This window comes from Sciurus carolinensis, chromosome 18 (genome assembly GCF_902686445.1).
Source record: "Sciurus carolinensis chromosome 18, mSciCar1.2, whole genome shotgun sequence".
Taxonomy (NCBI): domain Eukaryota; kingdom Metazoa; phylum Chordata; class Mammalia; order Rodentia; family Sciuridae; genus Sciurus; species Sciurus carolinensis.
The window spans coordinates 26,580,190-26,594,229 of NC_062230.1; the positions used below are offsets into that span (position 1 = coordinate 26,580,190).

General features: G+C 39.7%; 1 protein-coding gene across 5 annotated transcripts in view; it reads left to right on the forward strand.

The window, feature by feature from the left end:
• Positions 1-14,040, forward strand: part of Dnah3 (dynein axonemal heavy chain 3) — a 168,662-nt gene that overhangs the window by 104,237 nt on the left and 50,385 nt on the right. For all 5 annotated transcript variants that reach the window (XM_047534211.1, XM_047534213.1, XM_047534215.1 and 2 more), the window contains exons 42-43: positions 9,428-9,531; positions 11,649-11,943. In XM_047534211.1, coding sequence (XP_047390167.1) covers positions 9,428-9,531; positions 11,649-11,943 — 399 coding nt within the window. The remainder of the gene's footprint in view (positions 1-9,427; positions 9,532-11,648; positions 11,944-14,040) is intronic.

A 14,040-nucleotide genomic window follows, 5' to 3' on the forward strand; every position in this document is an offset into this window, starting at 1 on the left:
TTGGTGAATATTCCACGTGAGCTGGAGAAGAACGTATAGTCTGCTGTTGTCAGAGGAAAAGATCTGGATGTAGATCCAGCTGATCAACAAGGGCGCTGTTCAGTTTAACAGTATTCTCACTCCTTCTCTTACTGTCAATTCCTGATAAAGGGGCATCAGAGTGTCCACTTGTAATATTGAAACTGTTTCTTCTTGAAGCACTTTCCATTTTCCCTCATGTATTTTGTCTTTCTGTTTACATTTGAAACATGAAAACAGAATCTAATCTAAATTTCTTCTTTTTAATTAGAAATGATGCTGGATTTTATATATAGCAGTAGTTTGTTTTTCAGTATGTTCTTTATTTAATGTTCCTTTGTAGGTTTTCGTTTTTGTTTTTGTTTTGACAGACTATGTCTAGATGTAGGTTTCCTTCCATTTACTCTGCTTGGGATTTGATCCATCCTTTCAGTCAGCAAGGAAAATTCTCTTTGGTTTTAATATCTATTCTCTCCTCTTTCGGTTGTGTGTGTGTGTGTGTGTGTGTGTGTGTGTGTGTGTTTACCCTTTCTAGTTGACATTTTAGTGTAAGTCACCATAGTTTCAATCAGTCTCCTCACTGTCTTGATTGATTTTAATTCTGCTTTATTTCTTTTGTTTCCTTGCTACCCTTTTTTAGTGTAACAGTTAAAAGCCCAGGCTGGAAACGAAAGTGTCAGAGCTGGAGTCCTGGCTCCAGCACTTAACTAGGTGGGTGAACTTGAACAAATTCCCTTAACCCCTCTCAGTTTCCACAATTATAAAGTGTGCATAATAATAATGGGCCATATTCATGGTGTTCTTGGAAAGATTGAACAGGCTAATGCATGCAAAAATACTTAGGATATACATGAGGGAAATGGATAGTGCTTTATGTTGAAAGCATTAAGTGGATATTACCAATTTCTATTTATCATTCTTATCATCATCATCATCGTCATCATCATCATCTCTCTTAGATCATCCATCTCATTTTTTCTCCCCTTGCCATTTCATCTCAGCCTATTTTCTCCTTATTTTTTTTTTCCTATTTCATAAGAAATGATGTTTTGGGGGGTGGTTATTTTATTTTATTTTATTGCACCTTATTGAGGATGCCAAACCATTTCCTGAAACTGGTTTCCAGGTCCACATTCAGCAAGTTTAAGAGGGATACTCTTCAGGCTAATTTCCATATTATGTTCCTTTATATTACAATAGTTTTTCACTGGTTACATTTGTTTCTTTGCTTACTTTTGTCTTCTCCATCCTTCGAGATCAGTCTATGCTCTGTATCTACAGAGATGGTCCTTGACTGTACTCTTGGCCCACGTTGTGATGACATCTTTCCTTCTCTCTTGCATTGACATGCACAGCTCCCACTCAATTTTTAGGTAACTTTCCCCTCTAACATGCCTTGTTTACTGTGAGGACCTCATCATCTGCTTCCATACCTTACCTAACTGAAGTAGCATAAAAGAAACCATCATTTTCAGCATGCATTCTTATTATATTTTTAGTTGTTAAAGGACCTTTATTTTATTCATTTATTTATATGTGGTGCTGAGAATTGAACCCAGTGCCTCACACATGCTAGGCAAGCTCTCTACCACTGAGCCACAACCCCAGCTCTATGCATTGTTATTATTATTATGCATTATAAATATTTTATTATATATATCACACATTATATATTATTATTATGGCCTAGTAACGGGGGGACAACAGTATGTAGAGACAGTTCTTCCAGAATAGTTGCTGGCATGCAGATGAACCGCTGTCTAACTTTCTGTGTATGTTTAACCTGTATCTCTGCATCTTGGGGCAGCCATGGGGGAAGGACCCAGTGGACTCTCATGTCTTTCTTCATATAATTTCTTGATTGATTTCTGTGTTAGTTGACTTTCCATTACTTACCAAATACCTGAGATGATCAGCTTTAAAAAAGGAAAGGCGTATTTTGGCTCAAGATTTTAAGAGTTTTTCAGTCCGTGCTCAGTTAGTTGGCTCTGTTGCTTTTGGGCCTGTGCTGAAGTCCACCATTGCGGCGGGGAGTTCATGCTAGAGCAAAGCTGCTCACTCATGGCAGTAGGAAGCAAAGAGAAAGTAAAGGGAGGATTGGGTCCCTTCAAGGGCATGATCCCACTTCCTTCCTGGAGGCACTGCCTCCTAAAGGTTCCATCACCTACCAATCAGGAGGTGGTCTTCAGCCCATGGGTCTCAGGGGGACTCTCATCCAAACCACAGCATTTTCTCAGCCCAGCTCTTTCTGCTTTCTACTTAGAAGAGATTCTGCCCAGACTCTTCCAGTTTTTGTTTATAATAACATTATTCTTCTTTTTTCTCCAGTCACAAGTAGTTTAGTGGGAAATTGGGAAGCTACTAACCAGAACCCACTTGACTCAAAAGGTGTGCTTTACAGGGCTGAGAACGCAATCTCTTTATGTAAGAGCTCTATTGCAATGTATTTTACACACCATAAAACCCGCTCACTGAAGTCTGAGAATCAATGATTTTTAGTAAATTTACCTAGCTGTGTGCCCATCACTAGAATCCAGGTTTAGAATGTTTGCTTAGCCCCTATACAACCCTTCATGACTATTTCCAATTAACTGCAGTTCCTTTGCTAGCTCCAACCTCTGTATAGATTTGTCTTTTCTAGGCATTTAATATACATGGAATGAATTACTATACGGCCTCTTGGGTGTGGCTTTGATTGCACTTTCCTATAACTATCATTAAACTTTTTAAAAAAATATTTTCTTAGTTGTTGTTGGACCTTTATTTTTTATTTTATTTATTTATTTACATGTGGTGCTGAGAATCGAACCCAGTGCCTCACACGTGCTGGGCAAGTGCTCTGTCCCAGGCCCGTTGTTAAACTCTTAAAATGCCTTTTTTAGCTTTTCCACAAGGACCTATGGTTAAAATTTTAAATGTGAGAGCTCAGGAGAGCCTTCCCTGACTTATGGAATGTTATTGTCTGAGCTTTTCATGATGCAGGAGTCTGGGGGTGATGGATCTCTCAAGGAAGTGCTGGAGGAATCCCATTGAGGACAGCAGGAGGCTTTGGGGAACCTCCCAAGGTGGGGTCCATATCGTTGGTCGTAGATCCTTGTTGGTCAACCAGGATTTATTTTTCTCTTTATTCACCAATTTACCTCTGAAAAGCTTTTATGTCTCCATCGAGACATTTGCCTTATTCTCCAAGTAGAGGAGAGGATAAAAGAGCTGGGGTGAAGGAGACATTAGGAATCATTTATCTTCCAGGATTTCTACTGTTCCTACTTCTCCCTGCCCCACCCTTGTACCCGAAGTGGAGTTTGAGTTATAAACACAATGCAGAGAAAATAAGGGCCATTATTCTGATGAGAACCAAAAAGACCTAGAGCTAAATGTTACCAGTGTACCGTGGGCCCAGACCTATGCTAATGCTTGACACATGCATTTGTCTCCATAGTGATTTTCTAAACTCAACATATAATCAGGCCCATTTTACAGATGTGCAGATGGTAAAGTTGACCTAGGTCACACAGCTGGTAAATCCACTTACCACAGTTAATTTAAATATTTTCTTTGTCCTAAATGTTACTTAATCAAGCCACAAATTAACTCTAGCTCAGCACTATCATGGAAGGGGGAAAGTGTTTCATTGATTCATGCTTTTAGTGTCTCCTTTTTTTTTTTTACTGTAAATATAATTTTATTAAAGAAAAAATAATTGAAAAGTACATTTTGTTCCTACTACCCTATCATGGGTATTTCAGTTTTCAAAAATACTTCCTCCTGTGTATTAACCTGCTTTCATCTTTTTACCTCATTTCTGTAATGGTGGATATCCATGTTCATCCGCCATTGCTTCTTAAAAACATTTTCTGTGTTAATCTTAGTTTTTGCAGTGATCTTCTTAATGACTGAAAAACATTCCATCCATCTCATAAGACACGGTTTTTACTGGTCTCCCAATGTGTGACATGTAAGCTATTTCTTTGCCATCACAGATGGTGTTGCATACTCATGTATACAGATTATTTCCATTGTGAATTGTTTCCATGTGATAAATCCTCAGAAGCAGGATTTCTGACTTCGAGTAGAGGACATTTTTAGCTCTGTAAGCGTAGTGCCAGATTGCTTTCTGAGAGCGTGCCAGATTGACTTCTAGGTAAAGCTGCAGGGTGACGTAGAATAACAGAAGCTCCCTTCTTTAATACCTAATGGAATTAACAACAAATTGATCCTAAAAATTCCCCAGGAATAAGCAAAGACATTACAGCTTAATTCTATGAGCATTGGAAAGTGATGGACAGAGAGAAAAAAAACTGGGGCTACGGTCCAGAACCTGCCACCTCAGTGACCTGCAAACAGTATTGTAGGGAGGAAGGAGGTGGATTGTTCTCACTGGTAGTCAGAGGACGGTGGTGGTGACTAAGTGACTGTAGAAGATCTAAGAGAACCCCTCGAGCACAGAAACCCCTTCATAACGCTGCAGCACCTCAGCTGGGGCCAGAAAAACTACTCTGATTTGCATCTTCCAGATTCCTGTGCTGGATGGGAATGAGAGTCGAATCCTACAGGAGCGGAGTGCACGTCCCTAGCCAGGATGGGAGTGAGCTGGGTTCATGGTTTAGGGAAGTTGAGCAAATTTCAGAGAAAGACTGAAGAGCCCAAAAGTCCCAGGAATGGTAACTCTCTTTTTATCCAACCCTTGTAACCTTGGGTTCGGAAAAGAAAGGCACATGCCGGTGCTTGAGTTGTGACCAGAAAGTAGGTAAGATATTGTTGGGTAACTTTAGGAAGAATTTACTTGATTATATCCGAGTAAGAACGGTATGGCATTTGTACAAATGAGAGAGACAGAGAGAATGTCTAAGTAGAATAAATACTTCAAAGGCCAGTAGAACAGAGGAAGGGAGTAGTGGGAGAGAGAAGGAGCCGGAAAGGGGAGGTACTCGGGAATGAAATGGAGCATATTGTGTTATGTGCACTTGTGAATTTATCGCAATGAACCCACTATTGTTATAGTTATAATGCACTAATAAAAACGTAATTTAAAAATAAGAGAAAATATAATCCAAGAAACAAATTATTTCTGCTGAATAGTATGGGATAAAAAGATAAATATGCAGATTAATTAAAAAGAATTGCAAGTTAAAAAAAACCCTCATATTTATCTGATTTGAATCTTGACAATGGTACCAAGATAATTGAGTGAGAAAAGAAGAGTCTTTTCAACAAAGGGTGCTAGAACAATTGCATCACACAGCTGGAGGAATGAATTTGGACTTCTGCTTCATAGCATAGCCAAAAAATGTACTCAAATATATCAAAGGCATGAATCTAAGGGTTAAAACTATGCAGTTCTTAGAAGAAAATACAGATGCACAGTTTTGTAACTTTAGACTAGGCAGTGATTTCTTAGGACACCAAAATTAACCTCAAAAAAGGAAGAAATTGACAAACCAGACATCATCAAAATTAGGAATTTTTGTATTTCAAAGGACAATTTCAAATAAAAAGATAATCAAGATTAGGTGATTTTTATCAATGTTTATAGCAGCTCAGTTCATAATAGCTAAAAATCTATGGAACCAACCTAGATGCGCTTCGACAGATGAATGGGTAAAAACAAAATGTGGTGGTATGATGAAATATTACTCAACCTTGAAGAAGAATGAAATGATGGTATTTGCCAGTACTTGGATGGAGCTGGAGAATATCATACTAAGTGAAATAAGCCAATCCCAAAAAACCAAAAGCTGAATGTTTTCTCTAATATGTGGATGCTAATTCACATTGGGGGCAGCTAGGGAAGAACAGAGTTACTTTAGATTAGGTAGAGATGGCTGTGGAGATAGCTCAGTCAGTAGAGTACTTGCCTTGTAAGCACAAGGCCCTGGGTTCGATCCCCAGCACCCCCCCCCAAAAAAAAATCTAGATTAGGTAGAGATGAGTAAAGGGGGGGGGATTGGGGATGGGAAGGATAGTGGAGTGAATCAGACATTATTATCCTATGTACATATATAACTATATGACCAGTGGGATTCCACATCATATATAGCCAAAAAAATGAGAAATTGTATCCATTATATATGATGTTTAAAAAAAGAATGGGGGGTGAATTTTATATCAAATTCCATATCTTATGAGGGATTCATATGTAGAATATCTAAAGAACTGTTTCAACCCAAAAAGACAAATAACCCAGTTTGAAAATGGGCAAAGTACATGAATAGCTAATTCTCCAAGGAAGGCATACAAAGGGCCAATAAGCCCGTGACCAGATGCTCAACATTATTAAGTATCAGGAAAATTCAAATTAAAATGAAAATGAGATACTACTTCACTAGGAGGAGTATAATAAGAAAAAGATGGCAAACAACAAGCAATGGTGAGGACATAGGAAAACCAGAATCACATACTCATTGGGGACTTAAAAGTGGTGCAGCCATCGTGGAAAAGAGCATTTGGCATTTTCTCAAAATTAAACAGAATCCAAAAGGTCCATGGAATGGTCAAATGAAATATGATATATCCATATAATAGAGTACTGCCCGGCAATAAAAAGCAGTGAAGTATAGATGCTGCAACATGGATGAACCTTAAAAACATTGTGATAAGTCAAAGAAGCCAGTCACAAAAGGAACACGTATTGTGTGTTCCGTTTATGTTAAATGTGCAGAACAGGGAAATCGATAAGGACTGAGAGGAGATGAAGGGGCTGTCTAGCGCGGGCCGGCGGAGGATAGGCAAAGCCTCGCGCCAGCCTTGGTCCAAGGCAAGCAGGGGCCAGCGGGCTGCTAGGAGCCCGGCACACAGGCTGGCGGGCTTGAGGCGTGAGTGCCAAGGTGAGACGAGGCATGACCACTGTCAGCCTTCAGTGGCCAGACCTGGGCACAGTGAGGTGCAGATGCCTGCTGCAGAAGCCCCATCCGGTGACCTCAACTTCCGCTTCTTAACCTGCCACAGAAGATGGAAGTGGAGTAGGCTTGGATGAGAGTTGGGACTCAGGAATCGACCAATAGAAGTTAGTACATTTCCAAACCCTAATTAGCATAAGTTTGGACCAATAGCTCTGGTAGTTTCTTCAAACCCTAATTAGCATAAGTTTGGACCAATAGCTTTGGTAGTTTTTTCAAACCCTCATTAGCATAAGTTTGGGCCAATAGCAGTGATCCATATAAACCCTAGACTAGCACATTTGGGAGAGAAAGTGTGCTATCAGATCCCGCTTGGCACTGCAAGAATTCTATTTCTGTTCTTCCATAAATCCTACTCTTACACTCACCCATACTGGTCTGTGAATTTCATTCTTTGAATTCACAAGACAAGAACCCCCCAGAGAAGAAATTGATGGAGAGCTACTGGGGTCTGCCCCAACACTAGAGGGCGGGGCCCACATTTCTCAGCTATAGAGACCCATAGTTCATGCAGGTTCCACGTGCCCGCAGAGGCAGTGAATCAAGTTTCATCTCAAAACTCGGTTGATGGCTGAGAATTATGAGGTTTCTTTTGGTGTACTGAAGAGTTCTAACATGTATTGTGGTCATGATTTCACAACTCTGTGGATATTTATCATACCCACTCATACAGAAACTTTTAGTAAACCATTGAATTGTATATTTGAAATGGTTCAATTACATGGTATGTGAATTATATTTTAATAAAACTCAAAAAAGTTTGTAAGACATGATAAAGAGGTTGAAGAATCAAAGAAATTGAGAATCAAGTAATGCTGTTAATGATCTAGTTAGTAAATTATAACCAGTGAGAAATAAAATATACAAGTTTAGGCTTCTAATAAGTGGATTAGAGGAAAAGTTTGATGTAATTACACATGCTATGGAAGAAAAAGATAAAGTGAAGCAGAATATGGTTAATATAGAGACAAAAAAATGCTAATTCCTTGAGTTACAAACACAATAAATACAACAGACACTATATACAAAGATATAAATACATAAATTTTTCCTAAAATGAACTGTTTCTATAAATTGTAGGAGTATGCTATATTCCAAGAAAAACTGATAGAGTAATTGACCAAAAGACAACTTAATTAAATTATTTTCAGGTTAAAACAGATTCCATCAGACAACTAGAGTTTAAAAAAGAGTCAAAAAAATATTTGACAGGCCTCAACTTCTGCTCATAACTTAAAATGCAACAAAACAGAATGATTTCTGCAAAATTCAGAGAGAAAGAAAATGTGACATATGAATATTACTCTCAGCCAAATCTCCGTTAAAATATAACAGCAGCAGACAGAATTCTCAAATGTGTAAAGATTGAGAGAAGTGAGCAGCGATAAGCCCCTTCTTGAAAAAAAAAAAATTAAATCAGCCAACTAAGAAATTAGTCAAAACAAAGAACTCTGAAATGTTCTGCTAAAAGGCCTGAGTCTGAGCACTGAATTATTTAAATACTGTATAGACCTGAGACTGAGGAATGGGAGGATTAAGGTGGCAATCAAAACATGAATGTTGAAAACCCTGACAAAGTAGAAATTGTACCATTAATAACAAGAGCCAGGAAAGGAGAAGTGAAGGAAGAGGGAAAGTTGACCACCTCACCGTTCATAAAGGAATCCATGAAACCCATCTAAAATTGAATCATGCGTATTAACAAATGCAATTATATGATTCAGGATTTGCTTTTAAAAAGTTCAAAGAAAGAAAGGAAGGAGGGGAGAAAAGGGGGATGGAAGGAAGAAGACAAATATGGTGGCCCTTGGTAAAGCAGAAATGGATGAGGCAAGAATTGCAAAACATTAATCACTGAAGCAGGAGAATGACACTTGACGGTTTAATATCCCTTTCTCTTTATTTTTGTGCATTTTAAATTTTCCACAATAAATAAGTAAAAAACACAGTAGCAAAATTAGATTAACTGTCTTTTAAAAGCATATTGACCTTAACTCCTTAAAGACTTGAAAATTATTTTTTAATTAAGAAACACCTTTTAGGAACTGATATCCCCATAGTGAATAATGTGTCTAAAGTTCAGTGGAACCTTCTGTTTCATTCTAACATCTTTATTTTAAATTTTGTCGCATGCTTCCATTCTTGTAAAATATTTTCTCTCATCTTTCTATCTTTCATCTTTAGTGTTAGTGTGCCTAAAAAGAGCTAGTGGATTAGTGCATCAGTGGTGTGGAATTTGGAGTGATTTATTCCTTTTGTGTGTGTATACTTGCTGTTTATGTTATTAAAAAATAATTTAGTAACTTGTGTGGTCAACACTTATTTTTAAATAAAATCACCACTCCTTAAAAAGTGTTGCCTCAATTTGAACAGATAACAGCAATGTATAAGTTTCACCACAGTTATGCCAACACTGGTTATTATACATTTTGGTTGTTGAAGCTGAGATACATCAAAATGTGAAATGGAAATCCTTGGTAAACTAATGACCTCTTCTGTTTCTTTGGATCCAGGAAGCATCTATGATTTTTATTTCTTCAAACAAGGTAGTGGACACTGGGAAGCATGGACAGAGTACATCACCAAAGAGGAGGAAATTATTCCTGCTGGTGCAAAGGTAAAAGAAAAGCCTTGGTTACAGAACTGTGGTTTCCAGAATTACCCAGATATCCTCCGGGGTGGAGGAATTAACAGGTCTACGTGGGCATTTTTTAAAGATTCCTTTAGTAGAAGATTCCAGCATGAGCTGGATCAAGCTTCAAGAAAGCATAGACTTTAGAACCAGAGACCTATGTTCCTTACTCAGCCTTCACTCTCTGCCTCCCTTTATTCAACCATAAAATGGAAGAAAAAACATTTAAATTATTGCAAAGATTGAAGGCAGAATACATGAGCCTGTGGCCCATACCAGGGGTTAGATGAATATTTGTTGCTATTTTCATTATTGTCATTACCAATAATACCATGTGGTCTACCTCTCAGTCACCTTAACTCTCCAAAAAAATCTTTAAAATCCTCAAAAAAAGATTTTCAATTTTCTTGATCTGCAGAAAAGCAGGTTCTGATTAATAGATTTTTTTCCCCTAGGTCATAGATAATACACCTATAGCCACTATTCACTTCTTGCCTGTGGAAACTTTGTAAAGATGGGCACTTTTATGCCCATTGACATCTAGTAGATATAATTTGTCTTTCTGGGGTGACTGCAGATCTTTCAGACCCTGGGTGCAGTTGTGGGCAGTGGATGGGGAACTGGGAACATAGACAACCCAGTTAGAAAGCAAGTGGGACCAACCACGCTGTGTTACTTGGGCAAATTACAGAAGGGTTCTTGGGCCTCAGTTTCCTCGTCTACAAAATGGGGACAATAATGCTCATCTTTATGTAAGAATGCTTAGGTGGGCAAGTGTGTGCCCGCCTCAGGACACAGCTTGGCACCTGAACTCCAGGGATTGGAAACCTTGCTGAAGGCATACAGACAAGAGTCCAGTGTAGAAAATAATTTCAATTCATCTGGGAGTTTTTCCTTGTCAAACTATCAATGTAGTCCCTGAAAATAAAATACTGTGAAACCCAACTTGTTTTAAATTCCCAGTCTTGATTGCAAAACAGGCATCTTGGACCTGGTTCTGCCTTGAGCATTGCTTTCTGGCTAAGCAACTTTCATCCAGGTGGCCAGCTTCCTTGGACCTCAGTTTTTTCATCTACATTATTATACCCCTGCCTCAGAGGGTTATTGGGAAGACTTCTGCAGACAAGAGATCCAGAGTTTAACACCTGCAATTCCTTTTCTCTACTTCAACCACCTTGCCCTGTCTTCTCCTTTTCCTTTGGTGAAATTACTTCTCGAAAGAAGCCAAGCTTTTGTCTACAAAGTCTCCCGAATTGCATAGTCCGGGTGGCGTAGTCTACACTAGTTTCACGTTTGATAGAGCATCATTTACACAAACCATAGCGGGAAGGCTACTCCCCAGAGTCATAAAGCAGAGGTGCCCCAGCCATGAATCCCTTTCAGCTCAGACATACAAAGAGACTTCCATGTTTGATATACATCTCCCTGCCTCTTCTTCTGTCCCCATGGAGGGAATAGATGTGGTCAAATGACCAATGCCAAGGTTCAGGCTCAGAGAGGCTAAGCAATGGTAAGATATTCTACCCAAAGAAATAGGGATTCCAGGAGCCCAAGATGGAGCCCTCAGAGTCCACCTGAGACTCTGTAGTCTTTTTTTTTAAGTATATGCTCTTTATTTATTTTTTAAAATTTCTTAGATGTTGATAGACTTTTATTTTATTCATTTATTTACATGTGGTGCTGAGAATGTAACCCAGTGCCTCACACATGCTAGGCAAGCACTCTACCACCGAGCCACAACCCCAGCCCAGGACTCTGTAGTTTTTGAAATCACACAAGCTGGGACCTGAATCCCTGCATTTCTACTCTACTGTGTTACTTGGGCAAATTACAGAAGGGTTCTTTGACCTCAGTTTCCTTGTCTACAAAATGGGGATGATAATGCTCATCTTTATGTGCATGGTCTTATTTAATCTCAGACCAATCCTGTGTATTATTTCCCTTTCAAAGATGAAGAAATGAGGACTCTAAATTGGTTAAAGACTCATTCGGGGTCATAAAGACACTCAGGGACAGAGCCAAAATTCAAACCCAGGGCCCTGCATGCCAAGTCTCAGCCCCCAGGACCTGGGGCCAAGATCCTCCCTGTCTTTGTGGTACAGGTCTCGGAACTCATCATCCCCACAATGGAGACGGCCCGGCAGTCCTTCTTCTTGAAAACCTACCTGAACCACGAAATCCCGACGCTATTTGTGGGTCCCACGGGCACTGGCAAATCGGCCATCACAAGCAACTTCCTCCTCCGCCTTCCCAAAAATACCTACCTGCCCAACTGTATCAATTTCTCTGCCAGAACGTCAGCCAATCAGACCCAGGATATCATCATGTCCAAGCTGGATCGACGGCGGAAGGGCCTTTTCGGGCCTCCCGCAGGGAAGAAGTCGGTGGTGTTCGTGGGTAAGAACACAGCTGGCTCTCCCACCTCAGGCGGCAGCAGACCAGAGCTTCCTTTTGAGGGGCCACCGTACAGTCTTTTTTACTCTCTCTAGGAGATCAAAAAAATTCTGGTTTGTATAATTTAGTATTCCCTCCCTCCCCTTTCTTCCTCCTTCTTTCCTACTTTCCTTCCCTCCTTGTAGGGGGCAGAAGTTCTAGAAGGCACTGTGGCATTTGCCCTCTGACAATGACGTCTCTGGAAGCGACATACACGTTGAGACAAGCCCCTTGTCCCGTTTTTGCATCAGATAACATATATCACCAATAAATGAACCTAATAGTTGTTAAACAAATGCTTGTGAAATAAGAACAACACTGAATTTTCTCAGGGCTTTACCTGTTTACAAAACTCTTCTTCATTTATTTCATTTGAGCTTTATCACCCTATGAAGTTATTAATCATCATCATAATTTTACTAGACAGTTAAGTGAGGCTCTAGGGAGTTAAATTTCCTGTTCAGGATCAAACATCTAGAAAATTCTGGAGCCATGATCGAAACCCAGGTTTCTTGGTACCAAACACATTTTTCATGTTCGACTGCTGATTCAAAGGGTTCTGTAACGCCCCGCTTTTCTCACATGTCTTCTCTTTAAAGCTCACATTGCATGTATTTATAATCTTGCCAACTAACACCAGTGCCTTAAGGGACAGAGATCCTTTTTTCCCCTTCTTTTTGGGTGCTGGGGATTGAACCCAGGGCTCGTGCATGCTGGGTAAGTGCTTTACCACTGAGCTACATCCCCAGCCCCCTTTTTGTCTTATTGTCCGTTTCTTTTCTTTCTTGCAGACAAGTCTCCCTCTCTAATTATTTTGTTGTTGATTTTGTTTGTTTGTTTTGGTACTAGAGATTAGAAATAAATTTTTAGTTATCGATGGGCCTTTATTTTATTCATTTATATGTGGTGCTGAGGCTCAAACCCAGTGCCTCACACATGCTAGGCAAGCGCTCTACCACTGATCTACAACCCCACCCTGGTACTAGAGATTTAATCCTAGGGAAATTTACCACTCAGCCACATCCCCACCCCTTTTTGTTTTATTTTATTTTTTTTAATTTTGAGACAGGATCTCAATGAGTTGCTTAGAGCTTATCTAAATTGCGGAGGCTGACCTCCAGTTTTCAATCTTCCTGCTTCAACCTCCCAAGTTCCTGGGATTGTAGGTGTGCACCATGGTGCCCGGTTTCTCATCCCTATTTTTCTGGTGTATCCAAAAACAGTTTTAAGTTTTGCAGCTAAACGTATCTGGGTTCAAATACCAGTTTTTAACTGGGGCATAGTGTAACTTAATCTCCCTGGCCCTGGTCAGTTCCTTACCTTTAACTTGGAGGTAATACTGTCTTTAAAGTCGTTATTTGGATTAGATGAGATCATGTGTATAACACTCCTAAAATGTTACCTGACACAAACTGGGCATTCTACCAGTGTTTGTTGAGGAAATATTTAAAAAGCTTCTGTCTTACTGAGTAGCTCCTGGTGCCAGGATTGAGCAATATGCTGTTGAGGAAAAGGTCATCCCTGCCCTCACGGAAGCCCACAGTGTATTCTTGCCATTTGGGTTTTGCTCATCAAAAAAATCTTTGCTCCTGCTAGAGTTCAACTGTTATTACCTGTTGGTCAAATGAAGTTCTCTACTGGGAACTGTGTTGTGACTCAGTGGTAAAGCCTGTGCTTAGAATGTGCAAGACCCTGGGTTCAATTCCAAGCAGGAGGATTGTTTGAGCTCAGAAGTTCAAGGCCAGGTTGGCAACATAGTAAGACTCCATCTAAAAAAAACCAAAAACAAAAAACCAAAAACAAAAAACAAAACCTGTTGTCTGTTGTCTGGGAGTTTGACTCTCTTCCCAACCCTCGTTTCTCCAGCACTTGAGAAAATGTCTAACGTAGAGTAGACCATCAGTATATTTTGCTTGAAAAAAATGGGAAAAATTAAAGACCTGTTTGCTGATGCCAGTCCTGTAATCACAATGGGCAGAAATTTCAACAAGGCAGGAGAGTCCAGAACCCAGAAAACCCCTTCCCATCTGACCAGGATGTCTAGTGACTGAGCCCTGCCTG